Source organism: Diadema antillarum, unplaced genomic scaffold, assembly GCF_040938485.1.
Source record: "Diadema antillarum isolate AM-2024a unplaced genomic scaffold, OU_Dant_1.0 scf00000029, whole genome shotgun sequence".
NCBI classification, from domain to species: domain Eukaryota; kingdom Metazoa; phylum Echinodermata; class Echinoidea; order Diadematoida; family Diadematidae; genus Diadema; species Diadema antillarum.
In genome coordinates, this window is record NW_027270918.1 from 437,016 (window position 1) to 464,151 (window position 27,136).

Consider the following 27,136-nt stretch of genomic DNA (forward strand, 5'->3'; position numbering starts at 1 on the left):
ACGACGGACGACGGACGACGGACGACGGACGACGGACGACGGACGACGGACGACGGACGACGGACGACGCACGACGGACGCCGGACGAAGGGCGATCGCAATAGCTCACTTGAGCCTTTGGCTCAGGTGAGCTAAAAAGCTTCTTGTAATGTGACTACCATGCAACCCTTCAGTCATGAAATTTTAGGGAGGTACGGGCAAAACCAAGACGGAACCAACCATGTGACCTTCCCATCAAAACAGAACTGGCATGACCTGTCAACTCAGCAAACATTCAATTTGATAAGGAGACAACATAGTCCCATTAGCCAACAAGTATATGAAAAAGCTGGTTTTTTTTTCATTATAAGTAGATTGATATCCCATTGAAGGAATGCACACAAGAGAGGTGGATCATGATATCAAATGAACAGGTCAACAGGATTATTGTTAAGAAAAAAAAAAAACCACCAAAACCTTGATGAAAATTTGCATCTAGAGTGTGCTTAGATTTGTAAGAAGATTTTCTTTCATAAAAAAATACAGATTCCCTGGACTTGTTACTGACATATGTTAAGAGTAATAACTTTGGTTGCTGCTATTCAGGATCAACACAGACGTAATGACGCTGAATGAGATGTGGCTAAGGGATGGCAACAGGGACACACACTTTGAGGTGGCTAATTTTGAAATAATAGCACGGCGAGATGGGAAGCCAAATTCTGAAAACCGTCCACATGGAGGGGTCATGGTGTACATGTACGTTAAGGCAGATTTGGCAGAGAGATACAAGTGTCTGAACTGTGACCCTAGGCTCGAGGTTGTATGTGTTGAATTAGACTTTGGTCAACCTCCTAATGCAGAGTGGACAAACCACTGGCAAAGGCAGAGCGTCAGCAACAGCAGGGGCAGCTGCGAAGCAAACATGAAAATGTAAGCAGTGTAAAGTACTTTGAATTCTAGACCTTTACATCCCTCCTAGAACATGTGACAAGATTGCAGCCCTCGAGAAGTTAGTGAGTAACATTCATGAACTAAAAGCTCATGAGAAATGTAGACTCTTGTGCAAACTAGCAAGCAAGAAAAATCTGCAGTTGCAGTGAAAAGAAAGACACAAAATCTGGTGCCAGCAAAGATGCTGGCAGTATGTACTACCAAAGACGGCAGTGCTTCCACCAAAGGAAAAACATGCCGATGTAAGACAAACGATGTTATACTCGGAGATTTCAATTTTGACCTGAAGACTGCTGACACCGCAGCGGCGCAAAGATCCACAGTACGATCAAAACTATGTACTCTCAAAGGGATGGAAGAGAACCGTCAGCTAAAGCAGCCGAGCAAGGATCCAATGAGAACGGGACGCAGAGGATCTTCATGTAAGGAAGAAGACAATGTGACTGAAAGCACCATCGACTTGATCTATATCAACGACCACACCAAAGTCAAAGTCTGGCATCGTTCACGTTTCCCTCAGTGATCATTTCATGGTATACTGCTCAGTAAATGTCCCGAACAAGAACTTTACAGATGGGATACCCCCGAACAAGAACTTTACAGATGGGACACCCGTCAAGAATTGAGACCAAGAAGCTCTCTGGAAATTTTCTGCCAAGTATCCAAGATCCTTGATCATGTCCCTCAAGTGCTCTTTCATTATGCTTTAAAAAAGTACAATTATGTTGAATTCTCTTTCCATTTTCTTTTTTTATTTGACACGTGCATCACAAAACCAACAAAAAGTCGAACACACTGATTTTGCTCGAGGACTGAAAATAGGTGAAATGGGTCAACCTTGCTGATCTTGACTTTTTCATATTTTCTGAAAGAGCAAGTCTTCTTCTACATTATGCTAAAATTTGGGATCGTAAAATGAGCAGGAAAGTGTGTTTTTTAGCAGTTCATCTCGAATATTTTTGGTAGAATAGTGTGATTAGGTGTGTCTTTAGAGTCCCCTTTTCATTTCTGAAAAACCTTGTACACACTCTTCACTTTCAACTCTAATAACTTTTGAAAGGATGATGCTACTGCTTTGAAAGTTGGCATTAATCACGGACAGAATCTATTAATAAGACATGCTCAATTTCAGTTAAATCTGATAACCCCTGCATTGTTGTTACTCCCGTGGTTTACTTCCTGTTTTTTGTCCCATTCATCACACAGCCAGCACGACTTGGTAAAGATTAAGCGCTTGAATAGACACTGTACTTCAGAGCCTCTTTTCTCAGTTCACACTTTTCCCGAGTGTGTGCTTTCTGAGTAGCATCATCCTAACTCGTAGGTTAGGAGAGTCCGTTTGATTTGAGTTTTACATCATTTTAAAGCTTAAAAGTCTGTTCTTTCAGAATATGCTCTTAACTAAAATTTCATGTCTGGCGACATTCTGTTTGTTTTGTGATGCAGGGCCACATATTGTTGCCCTGCAGTGACATCACGAAATGTTGTAGTCTTCTCATCCATAGCCTTTTGACAAGGCCTCGTGGCTGAAGATTGAGACTAACTCGCCACATCGAGCACTGCGAGAAACGGGTAAATGCGAGACCGAGTGGTGCAGCCACGAGGCCTTTTGAAACATGGGTTTTTTTCCCTACCGCGTCCCGACGAAGGCGAATATGAATTATTCATATATTCATGAGTCATATCACAGTTGGTATGCTAATGAGGACGTGTCAATGCTGCGCTGGCAATGCAGGCAGCTACGGATGAGCGAGCCGCCGACATGCATACTTATGCGTATTCATTAGATGCGATGGCGTGGTGAGCAATGTGGTCGCTGATTGGACGCTACCCTTTTTAGTAGGAGAATCGGCGAGAAACAAGGCTCAAGATAAGAAATTCATGTCAGGTTTCAAAAGGCCTCGTGATGGCAGCACTGAAACTTAAAAAAGTCATAACGTTTGACGGGATTGTCTGATGTTCCTCAAATTTCACTGATGTGTTCTGCTAGTAGTGCTGCGTTCACTCAATCCACATGTATATTTGGGGAAACTTCCTCTTTAAAGGGGATGGCTATAGTAACTGATCAGTGGGAATCAGTGGAAATGCTGGAAAATGATTGTTCCAATCCTTATGGGATTCATTCAAGAGTTCATTGTATTTCTATTGTTGTGTGAAAATGATTTGCTTCAGAACGGTCTCATATTCAAGTAATGTGCAGATTAATGCTCCGTCACTGACCAGGGACGCTAACCTGGAAGCATTAAACTGCACATTACTTGAATATGAGACCATTCTGAAGCAAATCATTTTCACACAACAATATATATACAATGAACTCTTGAATGAATCCCATAAGGATTGGAACAATTATCTCCCAGCATTTCCACTGATTCCCACTGATCAGTTACTAGCCTTCCCCTTTAATAATTGAAATTCACTACTGCCCAGTATTCCTAATTCCCAATTAACAGGACGTTCAAAAAACAACTCAAATTCCTTCTCCTCGCCAAGTATTAGTGTCACGTTATTGCACACTTGATCCACCACTTGTATATTTTACCCAACAAGCGTTGCACCTTCTTTTATTCTTGTGTATTCAAACTCTTTACAGTCAGGTGATCCCATCACTGCAAGCCCTTGTGGCATTTGAGGGACAACTTTTTCTTTCACTTTATACTTCACTCCTCTTTTCTTGTTCTTTTTTTTTTAGTCTGCCCTTTTTTAAGTCTGACCTGCTACCACTTTGTTTGTTCTGATAACCTATATCATCCCTTTGTGTAATATGTGTCGGTTATGTTGTATTTCATCTTTTTTAACTGTATATATTGTAAATGTTGAAAGAAATAAAGGAGATTTGTATGCTCTCAATCATCAATAAAAAAAAAAAAAAACTTAATAGGCTTCTTACCTGCTATTTGGTGGGACAGTGCTGGTTCATCTGTGAGTTGGGGTGCAAGTCTCTTCACTATTGCCACACAGCTCCGACAGTTATCCATCAGAGCGTCCTAAGATGGAAGGAAAGATAACCCCACACAATCTCTAAATCATTTGTGAAAATGCAAAGAAAAATATCATCTCAAGTACATGTAGCTCTGAAAAAAAAGGCCTTGTACACAGCAAATATTGTGATTCCCTAGCAGAAATCAAACATGGCATACAATAACATGAAGTTGTAACAGTTTTGCTTCTCAGTTCCAATGACATCAAATTGCTTTTGGAGACACTAAAAGAAATATCATCCCGAACAGCCCAAAACCATGATTCAAACTACCTTGTAAGGTTACCTCAGTTGTTCTTTTGTTACCTTCTTATGCAAGTGCAACTGGTAAGGCCAGTACTTTATTCCACAACCCATTGAGAACAAGTCTAAAGTATACTCGGGCAAGCGTCTATGAGAAATGCGTGTTGTAGCAAAATCAAACCGCCCTCAATGGGTTAATTCATTAGAAACAAAGCCTTCACAAAGTTCTAACTTCTGGTGCATATGATAGAGTTATCACACAACATTTAGTCTATTCATATACCCGTTTCTAAAAAAGTGTAGCCGTTATGATTGCTATAGAGTGAAGATGGACCAGTTTCATCACATCAAGTATCACATTTGTGACGCCTGAAGAGCTTAAGACCCTCACATTACAAGTTCACTTGACATTCCGTGGAGTAAAGATTAAATCTACAGAAGAAGAAGAAGAAGACAAAGAAGGAACAGATGGGGATAATAAGGAAGAGTAGGAGGAGGAGGAAGATGATGATGATGATGATGAGGAGGAGGAGGAGGAGGAGGAAGGAGGAGGAGAAGGAGGAGGAGGAAGAGAAAGAGAAGAAGGAGTCGACGACTTATACTCACATAGGCAGACTTTTCTGGAACAACGTCAGGGCCGATGGGGGTTTTGCAGCCCACCCAGTTCTCTGCCTCTTCCACTTGACAAGTGCAACTGTCAATCAGTTCCTGGGCATACTTGGGGTCCACCGGCTCACCCCCTCGCTGCTTGTTCTTACCCCACCTACAGGAGGCAACAGAAATCCACGTAATGTAATGGACTATATGACTCTACTACAATTTATTTGCAGTCAATTTGGGCATGTTTTGGTATGTGTATTGGTCCTGCTCAGTGTAAATATTTGCCATTCTACTTTTTGGCCCTGATTATTGTACATGAGTGAACTCCTAAAAATTAACATTGGTCTCTGTTTGCTTCCAATCTTAGAGAAGAATGTGTGAATTTACACAAATTACAATAATGAGTTCTGCCCTGTATACTTATGGTTCAGAAACCAATCAATGTATTACGAGAAATGTATGTTTGCCCAGCAAAGCCTGAATTGTATTTTGTCAATTTTGGGGTGATTGAGAAAGAGTTTCTGATGAGGATGTAATACTAGCAATTTTGCACATTACTACAGACTGTACACATCACTATAACAAGTCATTTGATACGGACGCCCAAAACACAACAACAAACAATAAATAAATACACACAGACATTGTAAAAATCTTCATTCAATAATGATAATAATAAAAAAAGAAACATTGCTTCTTATGAATGGGGAAACATGCACAGCTTGTGAATATGATTCTGGAACATGTGATGGAGTAAAGTAATTGGCTATCATTCGAATTTGGAGCCCAATACCCTCATAAGGCAATGGGTAAGATGGCTATGTTCTGTCCTAAGGTGACACTGAACCATGATGTTTCACATAAACATGAAGATACTGTCTTCCTATGGGCAAATCAGCTTCTCTTTCAAGCTTCTCATTTACCATACTGAAATAAAATGCTTTCCTTATGACGCAAGCTCACCTAACATCAGGTTCACCCTCAGCGTTGGTTGTCATGTACATGTCCCAGTCCAGTGAAGAGACGCCGCTCACTGGAGTGAGCCTCCCCGACACGTATTCGCTGGGGCCTGGTGAGGCTGACCTAGTGGCTGAGCTGTCCCTCGAGTGGGGGTGGGGACGGTCGGGCGACACGCCCGCCCCGTATCGCTTCCGCAATGTGCGGTCGGGTGACAGGTGGGTAGGGAAATCGCCGTCAATGTCGTCGTCGCCTTCGATGTCGCTGCCGCTCATAGGTTCCTCATAGTTACCTTCCTCATCCTCCTCATCACTGCTTGAATACTGGTCATCAAAATACAAACAAACAAATTTCTATTAAAACAAGAATAGGCTTTGAAAAAAAGGAAATACAGTGTAGATGGAAAGCATTGATACTTGTACTCACTTTAAAGACAACAAATAAAATAACTATTATTGTGTGCTAACCGATGTAATAGTTTTATTACCTTATCAAATCTACCAAGCAGAACAACCCTGGTTATATTTCAGTCCTTGGTACAATTTTGTAAACATTACTAACAGGACATGAGACATTTAATCAGTCCACTGTAGGAAGGTGAAACCTTGTTGAACTGATGGTAATTAAAAAGCATTTCATGCACTGCCTAATACAGCCTAAAGTTAGTCTGGAGTTTTGTAATTGTGTTGGGTGGATTTTAAAACTGCATGCTAACCAATCACTAGATTGATTGCTTAACTGCACACCTCATCTAAGAAGCTAATAACAAATGGGGGGGGGGGGAAGGGGAACAATAGATATATAAAAGTGGCCTGTTTTTCTGGTAAAATGTTGGGGATGTGCTATAAGACCATAGAGACATTGCTGTATATGTGTACTTCACTGACTAAAAACGTAAAATAGGGTTCTCTATGGCAAATTGTTCTCAGTGGGTGACAACACGATTTTATCATTAAGAAAAAAGAAAAACAAATAAACAGACACACATACAAAAAAAAATCCCACATGGGAGGTACACAAATCTTGTCTAACAAATGAACTACCAGAGGCAAGGAGGAAAAACAAAATGGATTACAATCACAAATGCAAATGCAATTCTTACTTCAGCTGAGATTGGAATCTATATAGGTTAACACTGAAAAATTGATAAAGAAACATAAAAACAAAAATGAAATGATACGAGGGCAAGCAACATAGAACTATGAACAAATTATCACCAACGGGTGGAAACATAGTATACAATGTCTAAACTACTTCACAATGTACAGAAATAAATCTAAGGGAATGACGCAAGACATTTCACGTCAAGGCAATGGATAATTAGGATCTTCAATGCTTGTCTGTCATAATATGGGACATGCACAAATACACATTGTACATTGTATATCTTCCTTGGAAAACAAAGGCATTGATTTAACATGTTGCACAACATCAAAACTTATAAAAGCTTTAAAAGAAGGATGGAAATAAAAGGAAAACCTAACACACAATCAACAGCTCTGACTGCCAAAGAAGCCTTTGGAATTGTTTTCTTGTTTCATACCTTGGTCGGGCCAACCATGAAATAATCGAATGGTATGGCTGACGATTCGCCCTATCATTCAGGTAAGCATAGTGTTAGCGAGAAGGAAAAGAAAGTTGAATACCGCAGTCTATGTTAGAGCTTGAAAGCACTAAGATGTATCCAAAAGGAGAGAAATAATCAACAGATTGAAATGATTGGCACAATTCATGTGTGCATTTGCAATTCCAAAATAAATCAAGGCAGTTTTATATTCACATCTTCTACCCAATTCACATCTTTACACAATGGATTATCTATTACCTCACAATGCATCAAACTGCTGTGACTCTGCCATTTGCATGAATTTGCCAAAGTCAAGTGTCGCAGCAAGTGCAACGTCACGGAGAACCTGACTCACAGAACTTCATGGACGCAAGACCAACATTTAACTTGACCATATTAATCTCTACTTCCTGTGACGCATACCCTCTCCACTAGTCACTCCCACTAAAATATGTCAGTATTACGTCAGCTACATTATGCTCTGTCCACTTAAAAAAAAGAAGAGCATTGATGGTGTACAGAAGTCTATTTAGATCTAGTCCATATCCTTTTAGGATACAACAAATCATATGCTTTGTCACAGTCTACCTTTCTGTACAGGCACCACAGACATAACATCATGATCCTTCATATTATTTACAACAGATATGTTAAAAGTCACCGAAAGAATGGTTGATAAATCTGGGACAACATTATTAACACAGTACCTTCGTTCTCATGCAGTTTATGCGAGAAGCCAGCTTACGGGCTTTCAAACGAAGTCTCTTCTTGCGACTCACGCGACTGGCCATATTGTACTATATCTCTCTCCCGCGAACTCAACAAACAGCACAAAAACAGAACTGTTCTGCTGCAGATCCGACACTGGGGACAGGCAGCAAGTTTTTCACTAGTGCCCGTCAGGCAAATGGCTGGGGTACACTGAACATGATCCCCAATGTAAGGCCTCACCCATGACTTATGGCAGGGCAGAAATATTCCTACGTCCCATGTCAAACAAGCCTGGACACATTAGATCTCAACTGTCTCATCAGAAAAGATAGTGCAAATCTCCCCTGCAAAGCTGCACCTCCCCTAGTGACTAAGCGGCCCAAATCATGAGTGGGCAGCTCCTTTTTATTCCACCTACACGTACGTTCTCTCTCGGCATTCATCCGAAACCTTTTGACTGAGACAATCAAGGCTAAACACCACCAAAATGCCTCGTTCCGATCCAACAGAGTGGGACAATTACATGTTTGTCAGACTGCCTTCCGCTCTAGGTTTCCTGAGCTGCAGTCACAAATGAATGATTTTACATCTGACGTGATGCCAGTCACAAGGTCTTGGTGGTTAATGAGGGTCAAAGTTCAAGGGACTGCTCCAGGTAACCATGCTAAACTGATTTGTTTCAATGAAATACTTCCAACTGTATACAAAGTATTGGAAGCACAAATTTTGCAGTAGGATTTCCACAGAATTTGCATCAGTACAATGAAAAGTTGAAACATCAAAATTTCATTTGTCTCCTTTGACTTTACCCAAAGTAATGCAATATACCTATATGTAATGAACAGATTACTGAACAAGCTTGTTCCATACATTAGTAAGAGTTTGAGAAGACAGAAGAACGATGTTATTGCAGTGATTTATTCAGTATTAATCAAATAACTTCTGAACGAGATGCATTGTAAAAGAAAGAGTGCATGCATGCAGGAGAAAAAGATTAATGAAGCATTTTCGAATGATTTGTATCAACAAAATCTGGAATTATAAGAGAATTGTATAGGTGAAAAGGAAGATGTAAACAGTAGTAAATGTACAACTTTCAACAGTGAATTTGAAACAAAAAAATGCAAACTTCTACCACGAAAAAAAGTTGAGGTGACAGAGATGACAGCGTAGTGTCAACATCTCTACAGAATGGGCGGGACCTTTAAGACAATGAGACAGAATGATTGACAGGACTGTTAGATGAGTCAAGTGTAAGTTGGTACAGAGCATGGGATGATACAAATCTTGTCAAAATGCACGGCATTTTCAAGGCATGGGCATATATGGCTTACAGTAAAGAATTGGTTATATTCTGCCAATGCAGTGCAAGTCTAGCACAGACTGGAAATTTTCTTCTTTCCCCTAATGAGATGAGGAAGATGGATGAGAGGATTGTAAGTTTGCTATGCTTTGTTAGTACACAGTTTTGATGCGCCATATTTCTTGACCTCAAACTAGCAATCATGCATCTCGGAAGATGGCAGCCCCCCTATCTTGTGACCCCACTGCTCAAGAATTCATCTGAAGGATATGAAATTCAAATACATATTACATGCACTACAGAAAAGTCTTCTGCATTGGCAAAAACAAAACATAACAAGAAAGAGAAAAAAGAAACTGATTTTTGACTTTTACTCCCATGCTCATTGCATTTGCTTCCAAATGAAGATATTTACATTCTACCAAACACAAAGACTGCTACAAGTATAACTTTACAATTTCAATTTTTATTTCATTTTCCAGCAAGAACATATACACTGTAGACATCACTTTTTTTGGTAACAGTTGAATTGAATTGATGAAAAAAAGAAAAGAAATTGAATTGAAATAACCCAGAGATATGTGAATAGGTTTTTCTGATGAGTGATCAATTTATGCAAGCTCTAATTCAGTACTCCCCACCCCCAGTATTTCACTGAAACATAGAGGAGGGCTTCCATCTTTGAGGATGAAGATTTAGCTAAATCAACTACAGGGGAATGCTCATGAGTGTGAATACAGTGCACTGACACTCACCGTGGCAGTGATTCTTTCCAATTTCCGCTGGAACTTGCTGACCCTCGCAAAGACCTCGTCGGCATAGCGACGCAGCTCGTCCATCTCCTCCTGGATCTCGGCTGCGTCGTTCTGGTCGCAGCGCTGCATCAGGGAACGGGCGTAGCTATCGATCTCGTCAAGCCGCACCTGGTTCAGTTCGATCTCATGTTGGAATGCCTGGGTTGGGTAATATGGTAGATGAGATGGTTTACACACAGGGACAATATCACCTTGGGTAATTACAATGTAACACCATCTCTTAGAGTATTAAAGGCATAATTTACCATTTGCAGCTGAAACGAAAACCCAGCATTAGTGCTTAAAATAGTTCTAAAGTGTGAGTTAGGGATAGAAACAACCACTGTGAAAACTTGAATAAGTAAAATCGATTCTAAGTATTGTTAAATATACAAAATGTGAACAATAGTTATAATAGAAATGTTTCCAAACTAAACCGTATACCGTTACGGTTTATTGAGAAAAATGCTGACATCTCCTTATAACTTAGGCTTTATTGCAAAACTTTCACATGGAAGGGTGTTTTGTGGTACAACAGACCTACACATATGCATGAAAGGCGATCTCTTGAACATTTTGCAAATGACTGCTCCCAAAGGTAAACTGGACCTTTAAGTGTGCAGCAAGCTGTGCTCAATTTCACAATCTTTCACAGTTTATTTCCTAAAAAACTTAACTTTTCACATACTGCATTATTTGGCAGTCAGCAATTATACAGCTTATAAGAAATTATGATAAAATGTATAACAGCAGCAGAATAAAGTGCGGCCAACAAAACTCTCTGAATGAAAAGTCCTTGATACTGTCATATATGCATGCAGTGTATGCATTATATTTCTTTGTGTTTCTTTGAGTCAACTGATAATTCATTCCACTAACTTAACTCTGGATCAGGGGCTATTAGTTCTTAAGCACGAGATGGCATGACCTTAGAGTGACCATACGTCTACTGACCTTCATCTGTTTGGTTTTGGTGGAGATGTCTGACTGGGAGAAGTGCTCGATGTTGGTCAGCTGAAGGTCCAGCTCGGTCAGCCAGACCACCATGCTCTCCCTGGTCCCTTCAAACTCGTCCCTCAGGCCTTGCTGGGCCCTCAGCCGCCGTAACACACTGCAGCACCGCCTGGCGAGAGCATCCCACCTGTTGGATGATGAACAAGAGAGGGCGGTGTTACTCTTCATTATAATCATTTAACTGTATGAATGAGCAATGTTTTCACCAGGAAACATTCATCCTTCTTCTCTGATAAATGCACAGTTCTAATATTTTCTTCCATTTTGATAATGGCCAATCAATGAAGGTTGACTTGGTAATTGCACTAGCAATGAAATACAATCACATACCTGCTTTTAATTCTAACCAAGATAAGTTAATGACAGCAAACACTGTAAATTGAAGAAATTAAATTTCTGGATGCTAACTGCTATTGCATCATTTTTTCCCCCAATGAAAGTAATATCATAAGATCAAATTATGACTATATCCTATCACAACAGCAGCTCGAGCATATACAGACTTGATATCAAACACATTACTATGTAATACTGCTTCTGACTGAGGGTTGCTTTTATTTCTGTGTGCTTAATGGTTGTTTGTTGGTCATGGCACACATTATTTCAGATACCATCCTACTGCTAACTATGCACTGTCAGCTGGAGAACCTTGACCTACTCTCGTCCCACTGTAGACTCCAAAAAGATGTCATTTAAAGAAATGTTGTGTCCATCTGTCTAAAGCATGTTCCCATTCTTCAGGGTTACTGTCATAATAAATCTTGACCCCGCTGCACACTATATGACTTTCAGTCGCACGACTGACAGACTTTGGATTCGCAATAAATTGCATTAGCCTCAGAAGTACACGTAACATGCTTGTTAATTTCAGATCCAAAGTCGCTTGGTCATGCGACAAAAAGTTGCATAGTGTGCGGCTGGCTTAAACTCTTTATGTGCCATGGTGGAAACCCCCTGTGTGCCATGTTATTCTGAGACACGAAGGTAGTCATGCTTTGAGAAAGAATTCGGTTTTTCCAATTTGTATAACTTCTACAAATTTCTGTTAAGGTGGACACTATAGTGAGCAAAGTTAAAGATGAATGCCAAACTTTGCTTCGATATAAATTGTATGACAAATCTATTTTCAATTATTCTATTGAATGACCAGTTGTTACATTACTGTAAAGGCATGACTTTTGCACATAGAACCGTGACAGAAACTTAGAATGTACACGTATATCTAGTTGGGAACACCACTTGATAGTCAATCACCACATAGAATGCAAGCCGTATGTGAGAGGAACAAAAGCACGAAAAACACTTTTGTTGTACTGCGGGATTAGTGATTTATCGATCCGTTTAAGTGGCTTTGTGTGTTGAGCAGAATATGCGAAGTTGGCACGCCGTCGACTGAGTCGGACGTGCGAACGTGGCACATTAAGAGTTAATCATGTATATCTTTGAGACACACTTAAGATTACACACATTTCTTCTTTTACTGCAGAGTGCTCAATGCACTAAAATGAAATAACGCAGACTGTCATCCTTATTTACAATTTAGCTTCATTTACTGCACCTTTACTCATGTTTTGCCACTGCTGTCATGTTCGGCAGCTTGTGTCCTGCCATGGACCGGTTGTTCGTAATTTGCTGGTTTTTGTTTTTACCCCCTCCTGTGCCTCACCTATCGTTTGCTGTGTGCACAAGGCTCCTGAGTTGGTTGGCACTGTCCGTCCGCCCCTCCCTGGCCAGGCGGCGATACTGCTTGTTCAGCATCTCTAGCTGGGCCAGGTTTTCGTGGACTTTACGCTGGAATGCCTGGTGGGATTAAAAAAAAAAACAAGGACATTTATGCAAAGGATGCTACAATATCCAAGAATCATGATTTCACTGAACACAGTGAGAACAGATTTATGTAAAAGTCAATTCAGTAACTTCTCTAAGGGTGGATAGATTCCTCATGCATGAAATTCTACTAGCCATTTTGACAGTCTAAATTTGCTTAAAGAGTAATCTGACATTTGTAATGCATTGTAGATGAAACAATGATTTGAAGTTATGTTCTTTCATTTTAAATTGCAACTAGTTTACAGATAAAATTTATAACTGAAGTTGGATATGTCACTTTTCTTCTGTTGGTGAAATCTTTTATCCTGAACCACAGGCCTATCTTTCTCTTGCTTTGGGGCCTACACACAGGCAAGATATCACTTCTAAATCAGCCTTCCTTGACCTCTATGAACCAGGTGGGGGAGAGACACCAAGGCCAAGGAGAACTCTATACTGGTAGCACCTGCTGCAAAGTGATGTCTCAATGTTAGCCCTTTGAGGATTTTGCTAACTTTGCCGTAGCACATATTTCCCGTAGACACCTACCTGAGTCTCATGTACCTAAGAACCTACTTTTCAACAGATTAACATATAAAAAGGAAGGGAAAAAAAAAAGATAGCCTCAGTCCCAGCCACTCACTTCGAATTTCTTGATTTCCTCCTTGATGATGATGTAGGGTGTGGAGGAGGTATTGGGGCTGGCAATCATCTGCTCACTCTGCTCCAGCCAGTCAGCGAACCGGTTGTAGTCCTCCTTGAACTTCTGCCATAGCCGCCAAGTCTCCTCAATCCTTTGGGGAAGTGAGAATAGAGAGATGGAATATTAATGGTTTTCAAAATATTCTCTGGCTCACATCACTAACAAAAACTTGATCAGTTCACATGAAATTCAAATTGGGACTGTACAGTAAACATTAACCCCAAAGTGTCAAAATGCTTTATATCATATAACAAAAGATATTAGCATGACAGTTAAAGGACCATTATGGGAAGGATAATCTTAGTAAACATGTATTGATTATTATTGATATATCTTCATATTGTAAACGGGAGCTTCCAAACAACCAAATACTCATGACCATTTATTAGGTTTCCCTGAATAATTAACGCTGCACAAGTTACACTTGCATTGTTCGTAACAGTCCAAGTGTGGAAAAAAAAAAACAGAAAAAAATCTGCTGTACAAACAAATCTTTTATACGGGTTCAAAACCTTCATGAAGCCTATCAATCGTCTAAATACTTGCCTTGTTTGTATTCACATACACTGTAGCTTTGATCAAGCCTAATATTTGCGTCTTGAATGACATGAATCACCAGCTTATCACTGCAATGTTGTAATAATGACCTAATAGATTAAAATGGATATAGCCTTTAAACAAGTCTAATGAAGACATCCTCTGCAGATCGATGATCAAAAGCTCATCATTGAAGTCACGGCGTTGCAGTAGGCACCTATCTAGCACCTAGCTCAAAGAATTGAAACTTTATCATTGAAGTTCTGTTGTTGCAGTATTGCACCTTGTTTGAATTCGAATGGCTGTAGGCCTTGATAAGATCTTAAAGACAACATTGTCTTTTCTTAAAATTATGAAATGGTTCTTGTATCAAGTTGCTTTTTATTGCAACTGATGGGAAAAACTGTTATTCATCAATATGATGTATGTCAATGAAGGGCAATTTGTCAATCAGTTGCAGTCATCACTTTTATCTAATGTTCTAATACTGCATGTACACCTCATTTTTTTAGATTTGAATAGCTATATTCTTTGATCAAGTCTCAAGATGAAATGATCATTTACATTCTGATGCTACAGTATGCACCCCATTAAGATTCATATGGCTGCAGTCTTTTGAATACATCTTAAAGATGACATAATTGATAGGACAAGGACTGATAGCATTAGTCAGAGGTAACTATATTAAAATGAGTCTCTGTGACAGTTAAGTAGGAGCAGCCCTTACCTCATCTTCCTCTCAGCTGACAGGGTACAGATGCTGTGCCAGCGCTGGTCCAGGGTCTGGGTGGCAGTCCGGATGGCCTCGCAGTCAGCGTCTGTGGAGCAGGCGTCCTGGTCGTGTAGGAGGACCTCACACAGGTTTAGTACTGATGCCACACCACTGCTGTGCCGCGTGATGTCTTTGTGAAGCTCCTGCAGAATGTAAACAAGCCGCAGAAATGAGTCATTTCGATATCAAGAGGGATGGGGTGGTTATGGGAAGGAAGGATCAAAGATGGGAATCTAACTGTTTATTTCATGTCCTCCTTTCAGTCTATCACAAAAACATGACAATTAAACACATGCAAAGCATACAAGTGTGGTAGTAACATTCTCGGATATTCTGTCATTCATTCATTCATTCACTTCTATTATACACACTTCCCTAAAATACAGAAATGAATTTATCTACATGTTCATGCATATTTGGTCAGAGGGGGATATTCAAGCCCTCAGAATTCAGAATTTCTGCTCATTGAAAAAAATTAATTATTTCATATATAAATCTACTCAATGCCACAAAAATAAAGACTTCAGGGGACAATTTCATCTAGGATAAAGTTAAACTGACTGTCAGTTAGGCCTACAGTAGCTGAAATGAAATGAAATGACTGATATATTAAATGTAGATACATTGTAGCTGATTGGTAGTTGCGTAATTGCTGCTATGAAGACATGATGATTGCGATTTTCTGCAACACTCCTTGCAACAATTGGGCCCTGATGGGCTATTATTCGCAAACTGTTCTCATAAATATGCTTCTGATTACAATGGCAAGGAAGCAAGTGAAGAGAAACAGCACTCGAGCCAATGAGGGTCATTCACATGAACCATGGGTGTCTGAATGTGTGTCCGACCATAAGAAATCTTGCGGATGCAAAACATAATAATGGTAGCTGTTTATTACGGTGGGAGAATGCATCAGTAGAAGTAACCCTTTTTTGACCCTCTCACAAGAAGGATTTTTCCTCTTATTTATTTTTTTTTGGAGGGGGGGGGGCTGCATAGGGTGAAATTTGTTTTTCTGAGCTGTGTGCCGTCCCACGGTCCACTGGCTCTCTCCATTCAACCTGTCAAATTGGGCTCTTTTCACCAAGGGGTTTGTTGTTTCTCTCTCCCTTTGTGACGACATTCATGCCCGGGACACTTTGTCTGTAACTCTATAGCTCGGCATAAATGGTCTCCCGAGATTTTCACCGCACACTGGCGTGCTCTCCCAGAATAGGCCGCGAAGGAAGAGATTCTCTCACAACAGAGCAGAGAATTTATAACCGCACCACACTCCTTTCACATGAATGAATAATGGGAAATAATTCTGCATTCAATCGGAAAGCGAATAACGGAAATTTGTTTTTGTTCGACAGTAACGATCCTGGCACTCTAATGGATACGTAACAATGTATCATTATAACTCTTTTAATACCCAATAAAATGTTATGATCTGTAAATGACTTTGCTTCCTGAATTCCCCATGAACAAACTTGTACATTGTAACCCTTAGACCTGTATAAAAATGTTAACACAATGGAAACCAGATCTTTGAGTGAGTATAGATCTTAGTTTCTTTATTCTTCAGCTACATGTTAATTTTCCTTCCCTTTCTTTTTTTTTAGTTCCTTCTGCACAATAACAGATATGGATGAAAAATGTGAAAATATTCATAAACAAGCCTTGAATGAAAGCTAAAAGTAAACAAACAACACATCCTGGGCCTTGGTTAATATAAACAGCTTACTGAAATCAAAACGTGTTATACTCTCATTGCCATTCTTCTTGATAGATACACTGTATCTGTTGACAACTGCTAATCAACTTCAAATATTTCATTTGCATACCATATGTTTGTTTGTTTGTTTTTTTTCAATGAGGCCGTATCACTGTGGGTCATTAATGCATACCAGAGAAATCATACAGTTTCATGATAGCAACCTGGTATAACCATCACTGAGCTTCACTGCAAGTATTATAGTTGTTATTGTTTGTACACGTTTATTTGAGTTTATCTAACATTGTCACTGAGAAAACACTTTAAATAAAACACTTATGACAAGGCTGTCAGTCTCTGCATGTGATGCATCGGAAGACAAACAGATGCCCATTGAGAAACATATATTTTTGAGTAAAATGATGTTTTGGTTTCAAAGTGGGAAACTTGGACATACTAAGTATGTGACATGAAGTGTCAGAAGAAACATATTTTTCATTTAAAAGCATATATTCATATCTTTATGAAGGAAAAAATGTACTAACCGGTTCCATACTGAATTCTAAAATGCCCATAGAGTTAATACACAGGCTACCAGGTTCCTGTACGGAATGGGTTAAATATTGTAAAAAAAAAGGTACTAGTTGGCAGTCCTGTGATAATCAAGCTACTGAAAGCTTTGAGTCCCTTCCTAAGGACTGGACAATAAGGAAAAGTGCCTTGTCTAAGAGCACAAAAGCTACTTTCAATGGATTTGAACCACTGACCTCATGACTGAGAGTCTGTGGTCTAAACCACTGGGCCACAATGGTAATAACTTCAAACGCTGTTACATAGAATTACTGCAAATCTCTTGACACCCCCCCCCCCCCCCCCCCTAAAGAAAGATGGGGACCTGGGATGCCTGGACTCGGAATGTCTGGACTCACCTCATGCATCTTCTGCTTGGCCTCGATCTCCACCATCTGACAGGTCTCGTAGGTGAGCGGGGTATTGAGCTCACGCTCCACCCGGCTCAGCCACTGCCTCAGCTTGCTCATGTCCTGCTCCAGCTGCTGGACAGCGGTCAGCGTGTCCTTCAGTTTCTTCACCCTGGGAGTACCAAAACAAAAATGAAGACATAACAAAATGAAAACAACTTCTGACTGGGTTTCTCAAATGATCCCGCTTACTTTATCCACCAAGCACTCATTTAACTTTTAAACACGGACTGAAGATCAATGAGGCATTGCCCTACCTTGTTGGTAAATATGAACAACCAAGACATAGCTGTTCAATGAGTATGATGATATGATATCCATGGGATTAGCGTTTTTGTTCTGGTACTGAAATAGCATCAAGTTTTCTTCTTGTATTTTTTCTGTCTTTGAAAGGACGACTTAATCACAGGTCTGCTTTTGATGTCAAAGTCCATCATCATTTCTCTCAATACACCCAACAACATAAAAAGTGTCTTCCCTCGCAAAATCACACAAGAACACTGCAGAATAACATAACTCATAACTCAGACTCCTGAACAAGATAATAATTTTATTCGCTCAGTGGACACTTGGTAAGATGATTTACTCAGTACTGGGGTTTATGTGTCTGAACAGGACACCCTTCCATTACTTTGGAAATACGACTGAAGACTGAATGCAGAATGACATCAAAACTCAGACCCCTGAACATGATGGTTACATTCATTTGCTCATTAGACACTATGTATGATGATACCACCACCTTGCCTAAAAGGTCGCTATTGTGTTCTTTTGATGCTTTTGACAAAAAGAATATTCACTATGGTTTATGTGCCTTTACATGACACATTTCCATGATGTTGAAAAAAGAACAATTGAGACAAGACGAACTGTGTTGATTATTACCTAGGCTGTAGAAGGCTTAAAAATGACAGCTCCTGATCATCCTGAACTATGCCATTCTTCTCGCTCTCCACCGCCAGCACTGCCCGAGGGAGTGATGGCGAAACGGGCGGAGAAGAGAGCGACGACGCCTTAAAGTCTTTGACAGGTGTCTTTAAGAAATCTGTATCCATTTTCATGGTTGAGGGGGGTGCGAGATTCAATTTTGTCCAATGGATGAACTTTATCCCCCTCTCCTATTCACCCTCATTCAGGTCTGTGCGAAACACATATTGATTTCCTCCGCTTTGTACTTCCCTGAAACGGCAATGGTGTAAGCTGGCACATTATATGCGCAGTAATCGTCTTGATCAAAGGGGGAACCGGACAGAAATCAATAGAGCTTACGATGTCCAGAGATAGGCCGTAGCACTGAAAGAATGGCCACTGCTTCACATTCAATGCAGTGTCCTCTTATGACTCATGTCAAATTGAATGGCATTTAAAGATATTCATGCACAGAAAAAACAACAACAAATATTTAGCATCTTCCCAGACACAAATTCGCAGGCTGTCGCAGTTAACATTTCACCATTGAGTCTTCATTCTCTGTTGTCAGTGGAATATTTGCTCATTAACATTTGCGTTTATTTCCTTCTGCGATACATACAGTAGTAGCTTGAGGTGATTTAGATCTCAAGGAGTATAGTTTCGGCAGTTACAGCTCATGAGTGTCGAGCAGAAAGCTCGATCAGTCCTTCTCAGAAAGACGAAGATAATTTCCCCTCCAGTATGATTAATTGTCTATGTAGCACAGCATGCTCAAAGAGACACAGACATTTCTGGGTAGATGCCTCAGAGAACGTTTTGATGTATTGAATACACTCAGTCATAGATTTGTCAGGCACACAAACGATCATTACAGTTAGCTCATAGAGAGTATGACTCAGAGATCACTAATGCCGAAATGCTTGGACTCTTATTCCATCTGATTAGGTAGTGAAAACTGTCTCCCAAGATTCATCATCGCCCACGGCCAAATCTCATATCTGACTGACTTGCTCTTGATTCAGCCACAGCACTGACCTAACGGACAGATCACAGCTTAATATGCAAGAACAGACCTTTTTTCCCCCCCTCAAGTGGAGGAAACTGACACACGCATATTCAATCAATGATGGAGTTATGATAGATGGGTACTTCTCTGGGGACCAACAGCCTTTCTGCTCTTGAAGGAAAGTGGAAAAAACATCAACTACACAGCCACATTTCTGAGAAAGTGGGTTTTTCCAAAAATGTGAGTCTAGCCAGCCGAAACCGGAGCCACAGGAATGGAGGCAAGTTTATTTCAATGATCTGTGAGCTGCTACCATCTGGTAGGTTCATCAGCACTCAAGGTTCCTATTATATTGTCCCATGTGTAGGCATGATGTAGATTTAGTAATGCCGACACAACATGCATGTCATCCAATGAAAACATACACACATTCGTAACCAGATTTTTCACAAGTTACAAGCGGTGATTGACACATTGCTCAATGCCAGGCACCGTCCGTTTGTTCTCCCGCACAAGTTGCAAATAATCCATCCAATATAACATCCGCTATGAAGTCCTTGTCCAGAGATTCCTGTTGTAAAGTTTGCTATGCGTAATCAACAACTGCACATTATGTAACTGTACAACTTCGAGATGATGTCATCCAGCGTCCATCCATTTGACAAGTTTCAAACTGCAAATGAGATGAGGGCACTTCTACTACTCAAAGTTACTGGAAGTTCTCACTTAGTTTCTGGCAGCTTCCAGCGATAAGGATTCACATTGCATGTTCACAGCAGCTACACTCTGCAAAGAAGCAATTTTTAACACTTAACCTCAACTGCAAGGGATGCTGCATGAACATGGATGGGCTACTTTTGTAGAGCAATGCTACCGCAGAAGTAAAATCAGGTGTAGCTAGCTAACAGGTGTAACTGATATATATGACTCTCACACTTCTCACAAAGCCTGCATTGCCAGTGCTATAATAGAGTTATCCTGCAAATAATAACGGCATGGGAAGTACCACTATCCGCACTATACTGCCCGGCACTGGCCTCCTGTATCGCACAAGGAAGATTTCAAAATATGCTGGTACACGAGTAATTCCTCATTTCCATTGGCCACTCATTTACAGAGTTAATCCTCTTATCCTTCACCTGGAGACCATCCTGTCCCCTGAGTTTATATGGCAGTAGTCCTGGCCAAGTAATCTTGACAGAGCTGATTATCAGATCAGCAAACACTTGGAATGGAAGAAAAGCTGTATAGGGCCCTAATAGCTCCCTTTTTTTCCTTCCTTGATAGTCCCGCAATCCACACAATAAAGATAAAAAACTGAACAGGTTGGAATTCCTGCTGGAGATGTGATATTCACAAAAGGGCAATCCAGGGGGAGACTGGGGGCAACGGGAGGCATAGCAATATATCCATGACGCCGTGAAGAGATCAAGGCAACATATAAAATATATATCTCGCTTCATGCATCCATTCATTCAGCAGCTGCTCAACAGTATTAAAGATCTACTTGTTTTGTTCCATGGGTGCCCAGTCTTGACCCCAGCGTGATAAATCAATGTCGCTGACAGGCAACCTGCAGCTAAATGACAAGTCAAAATTCTTCTCGTCGTTTGATCAAATCTGGTTCAAACCGGGAGCTCGAGCCTCTCACCAGTTGTCTTCTCGGTGTTTAACTACATGTATGTCCTGTGTTGTTGAACTGCTTTCACTGGTCGTTCAGCTACACGAGTATGAAACATATACTCTCCTGGGTTGTCTTCGGACCCTTTAAAAAGTTCTTTTGAATAGCTGGAGCATACTGACGCATTGCTTGCACTCACACAAGGTCCTCCAGAAATCAATACCACACATATGAATGAGACTCCAGGGCTGATTCCACTACTGCTACTACTTCTACGGCATCCATTGATCCTCTGCAAAATGTGACCACAATTATTTAGCGGTAGCTTGGGGCCCCAAAACAATGACTCTTTCTCGGAGCGATACCAAACTATTATGGGCAGGCTTCCATTCTGGTCATGTGATCCGGGGGATCAGCTGTAAGAATGGACAAGGAGCTAGCTCTCCCAATTCCGTTCTCTGTTCTACGATCTCACTGCAGTGTTGTGGCTTGTTCAGCTGACGCCTCTCTGTGGAATCTGAAGACTGTAAACACACATTAGTGGTGCCAACTGTATGTTCTGTCCACAGTAATATTGTCCAGTACAGTCTCTTCAAAGTTGATCCAAATCAATCAAGATTTTAAAGATGGTGTACTGAAGACCAAATCCTCCCACAGTTCATTGTCCAGGCTTGTGTTTGCACAGTGTGCCAAGAAATGGTTCCCACTGTACACATAATGCAGGGCTATAAAGTGAGTGACCTTGATTCAGCCTCTTCTCTCTCACAGCAGCGTTCTCATGGGGGGAAAAGGCCCCAGCCAAGGTTGGGTTGAGGGGGTGACCCATTTGAGGCATGCAGTCTGAACAGGACATGGCTGTGGTTCAGTGCCTTTCCTTGCAATCAGCAATCTCTCTCATCATTAGTCTTGCTTCATCAGACCCTTCTGAATTTTCCCCTAAAAAGTACAGCTGATATGAAGCCTTGTGACTTTCACTACCCTCAACTTGAACAGTTTGTGTTTAAGAAAAATTTTCTCCTATAGTGCATACTAATGTATACCTTCTAGTCTGATATTGAGACTCAGACTCATTTCAGTACTACAGTACTGAAGATTAGTTTGTTGTTACATAATCAACTGTAAACCCCACAAATTCTCCATTCCTCAGTCTATCTGTTATCTCTTCTAGACACTCCTAAGGATTCACTTTGGCAAACACATAACAATACAATACAATAACACCTCATGACAACAGCAATGTACATCTCGTGCCTCTAATCAGCACTTTGCGCAAAAACAGCAGTTGTGAGTATTATTGACAAAATAATGAAGATCTTTCTTCATTCACAATTATACTAAATAAACCATCAATAAATTGTGTGTGAGACTATGACCTATAATCCACACCTGTGTTGGTTCTTTTCAAGACACATAGTTTGGAATAGGATTGAAATATTTTACTTAGTTTTTGCTGGTCTATGTGATTTAAATATGGGTAAGTTACAGACCTGCTTTAACAACCTATGTATTCAAGATAAAGAAAGTTTTCCAAATTAACCAACACATGCACTACACATATTTCATCTTTCTCAAATATAAGTCCCTAGTGACCCCATGATGCTGAAAAACATCTGTAATTTCCTTTGCAGACAAATATGATGGTAATTGATTGAAATAGCAGAATCAACCTTAAACTCTAGCTGCGACACATCATATAAAAGAGAACCACGACTAGCCCTCACTCAAAGTCTGGAAAAGTATGCCATGGAAGGGTCAGTTTATAGCTCCCTCCCACTCACATTCCACATCATCTTAAATTCATTACAAAAAGACTGACATATGAAACATACACACTCACACACACAATCAGGAATATACGAGAATGGCTGGAATTGCTCAGGTCTGTTCTAAACATGAGTCTGACAATCATTGGTGACTGCCAAATATCCTGCAAGGATGCCAGTGAAAATTCTTTTAATCATTTTGCAGAGACTAAAAAATAACAAATCAACCATAACATATTATAGAGAGGTGTATGTTTCTTTTTGCATTCTTGTTAATCATTGTATTAGAGTAAGAAAGTGAAAGAAAATACAAATAAATAGCACTGACATGAATGATTGTGCTATCTCTCTAACTCATCATTTTTTTCTAAAGAATGGGGAGGGGTAGAGGCAGATCACATCTGTCTAGTCACTGCTTTGAACAATATGTGGTACAATAAGTCACTATGTGAGTAATCTAGTACACAATACCGAATAGCCAATCCTTGCACTTTCTCTGTTGTTTAGATGCATATTTTTTTCATTCAAATGGAAAATGCGAAATAAGAATATTTCAGGGCTGGCAAAGAAGAAGCAGAGTCAAATGGAGTTGGCATAAAGTATGGGACTAATGAGGTATTGAAAACAGATCACTGTCCTCTAACTCTATCATGACGGTGAGATTCACTGTCCGATGTCACTGTGGCTATCCATTGCTGGTACAGTAGATTACAAACAATGACACCATCATCTTCATCCATCCATAGATTTTTACAGTGTTACAAAGTGAAGAGAGAGTGGCGTAAGTTATGGGACTGTGGTATATATTGATAATTGTCCTCTATCATGACAGTGGAATTCACTCCCCACTGTCACTGGCTACATTCCTAGCAGATTTAAAAACAACAACAAAAAAATGACTCCATCTTCACCCCATTCATGGATTGTAGTGTTACGGAAGGGAAAAGAGAGAGAGTAGCAAGGAGCAGAATGAGATATATGGTAAACGTAGGCCTACATAGTGTACAATTATGTAAAGTGCTTGAATGATAAGCAGGGCATACTCCAATTAGAGGTTAAAGACCCAGTCAGTAGCATGGGGAAGCCACGGAGTGCGAAGGCTGGCCTGGCTAGGATATAATTGTAAATCACCATAACGAATTGTGTAAAGCTTTATTGCTGATCTCTGTGTAAATACATACACAGCCTTAGAATCATGACTAGAGTGACGGTTACTGACGACTGTATGCTTTGATGCTCATATTCGCAGACTGGTGCTATATATATTTGTGGTTTTCGAATGCACCACTGTGGGCAACAAATAAATCGGGCCACCCATGAACCCTTGTGCTATTGGGTCTTTAAGTGTGACACTGCGTCAATGGAGCAGGGATTTGCTGTCTCTCCATTCACAGAGATCCTCACACAGCATACCAAGCATTCCAGTCACCTGGGGAATAATGAACAGGAGCCAAATTGGATGGGATGGGGATATGGTAGACCCATTGCATGGCCCTCATGCTTTGATTCTCACTGCTTAGACCGGTCCTACGAGCCCATGTGTATGGAACTCAGTAGGCATGTATTTCCAGGTTGATATCTACGTCACCTGTGATATCAATATGCAACACTGCCATGTATCTCTCAATCTACATATCTCTGAGTTACGTATATTTCCACATGGGTGTCCTGGCATCCTTGCATGGAGATGTTTGAGATTGAAAGTGGTTACACTTACAGAAGGAGGTTTGAGGAAGAAAACGGGAGCTGTAGACAGAATGGCAAAGATATACAATGTAGATGTGTACATGTGTTGGACACATCGGCCCGCATTTACGAAGGTGGTACAAATGAAACCATGGTTTAAACCATGGACAAAAACCATGGAGCGCCAAGTGTCGCATGGAATATTTAATTACGAAATCAATCATTTCGTTGATGAAATGATTATTTTGTAACTAAATGAACATTTCATCCACGAAATGATAATTTTGTTAACAAAACGGTCATTTTGTCAACGAAATGACCAATTTTGTAACGAAATATTCCGTGCGACATTTGGCGCTCCATGGTTTTTGTCCATGGTTTCATTTGTACCACCTTTGTGAATTCGGGCCTTCAAGCTCTCATTACGCCGTCATTACTACAAATGACAAGAGGACATCATGTGAACTGCATGCAGTGATATAGTCAAACTTGTTTTCAGTGGTCACCTGTTCAGAGTGACCATCAAATACAGGTCTATGAATACTGCAAAACCAGACAATTTTTGCAAGCAATCAAACTTTCATAAATTCACGAAGGGCCTAGATTTGCAAAAGTAAAGTGCACAAGAAAGTGTTTGTCACACAATGCATTGAATGCCAGTAGTGATTTGTAAAAAGTTTCATGCTGTCAAAAAGACAATCCACTCTGATTTATGGAAGTTTCATGCCACCAATATTTCTGGTTTTACAGTACACCTTGTATGAGGTATAGGGCCTACTGACAACTCACTAAATGGCTGTGTATCACAGGAGTGAAGAAAATAAACAGGACAACACTTGGATTCTTACCTGGCATCTACCAGATCCATGAGTCTCATCCAGCGGTCGTTCAGTTTGGCCAACTTGTATTCAATGTCGCTCGCCCTGGCCTCATTGCTGGCCGGGATGAGTTTGTTGCCAACGACCTCTAGGTGTGCCTTGTTGGGCTCCGCTCTCTGGATCTCATCACGGTAGTCCTACGAGCAACGGATGAAAAGATGGAAACGTAGTCACAAAAACTGATGGAATACACTAATGTAAGATGGAAGTCGATTACATAATGAGTCAGTCATAATATTCAGTAATGAAGGCGTGAGCTACCTTTCTCAGAAGCACTGATGAACAGGATAGCATGTCTGGAAGGGAATGCCCAGTGCCATTAGCTCAGAGTAACTGCTGAACACTACAAAAGCACACAAAAATCAGTGATAGAGAGTCTCTTCTACCTACTTTAAAATGCAAATCACAAAGATTCCTTGAAGCGATTATTCTCCCAAAGGTAAATATCCTTGCCACTGCACCACTTGCACCAATAGTTTTTGTCTGTTTCCTGTCGGCGAACTATAAATATGGAGACGCAGTGCGGCCTCATCATCTCGTGGTACCACTGAAACACCCAAATGCCTCACACAACCACAGAATCAAAATTTGCTTCCACTGAAGGAGAGCGCAGTTGTTTCCTCGTGGGTTTAATCCCCACCTAAGAATACACACTGATAAATCCGAGTAGCAGACAGTCACACAGCATTGTGACAGACTCCTAGGCCATATTTAAAACCTATTTAGTCTCTAAACGTTCAGAGCTGGCAGTCCTATACCTTTATTGTGGCGGTTTGCTAGGCCATATTACAACCTTTCATTGAGTCTCCACCGCTATTGTTTATCCGCATTCTATTCAGAGTTCTTCTTCCGACTGACTGCTCTCGATGACGATGATTAAAATAAACAATTATACCTCATTGCACATGCTTAATAGTAACAATGGATTCAACTGACATGTCCCCTTTCGGTAAGTCTTAAACAAACAATTCCAGTCTCTTGATAAAAAGACCGCAGGACAGTAAACAAGGATGATCCCATATCAAACTTCCTGGATTTAAAAAGGTGAAAAAACAACAACAACAACATACAGGATGCATTGTATGTTTAAGACAATTTTTGCTCACATACAACTATTATGAAAATGTGTTTCTTCAGTTTGGACACAGCATGGTGATCTCTTCAGTTCGATAAATCAGTATTAGAGACCACTGAATGATGAATGACAACTACATACTGACAGAAAACATCCCTCATACTTCCATGCAATCAATCTGAGACCAGATTTCAAAGGCATCATCTTATCAAAGTTCTGACTAAAAGTATTTAAACTAGAATTACTCTGTATATCTCTTGCAATATTTAATTCCATCCTCTGCAGATCTCACAAAGTATATTTGACATGGGAAACCATAAAATCATCTGAAAATACACTTCTACCATAAAATCTTCTGAAAATACACTTTTCCCATCTAGTACAGATCTATACTCCCTCTTGTAATTCATGAGGAGGAAATATTCAAGACTTTTAAAGTGAGTGTATCACAAAGTAAAGGTTTGATTTACACACTGAAAGAAATCAAAGTTCATACCATGATTAAAAATTATCAAAATAGTTATCCATCCAAAATTATGATACAAATCAACCGCAATTACTATACAGCAGCACAAACTTCATTGCAATCACTGTAT

General features: G+C 40.2%; 1 protein-coding gene across 1 annotated transcript in view; it reads right to left on the minus strand.

The window, feature by feature from the left end:
- LOC139738908 (uncharacterized) overlaps nt 1-27,136 on the minus strand; it is a 169,998-nt gene that overhangs the window by 12,937 nt on the left and 129,925 nt on the right. The window contains exons 67-78 of the mRNA XM_071649540.1: nt 25,436-25,602; nt 17,549-17,711; nt 14,879-15,066; nt 13,555-13,705; nt 12,769-12,902; nt 11,043-11,229; nt 10,050-10,247; nt 7,688-7,690; nt 7,257-7,307; nt 5,720-6,036; nt 4,763-4,919; nt 3,824-3,920 (exon numbers count right to left, since the gene is read on the minus strand). Of these exons, the coding sequence (XP_071505641.1) occupies nt 3,824-3,920; nt 4,763-4,919; nt 5,720-6,036; nt 7,257-7,307; nt 7,688-7,690; nt 10,050-10,247; nt 11,043-11,229; nt 12,769-12,902; nt 13,555-13,705; nt 14,879-15,066; nt 17,549-17,711; nt 25,436-25,602 (1,813 nt within the window). The remainder of the gene's footprint in view (nt 1-3,823; nt 3,921-4,762; nt 4,920-5,719; nt 6,037-7,256; nt 7,308-7,687; nt 7,691-10,049; nt 10,248-11,042; nt 11,230-12,768; nt 12,903-13,554; nt 13,706-14,878; nt 15,067-17,548; nt 17,712-25,435; nt 25,603-27,136) is intronic.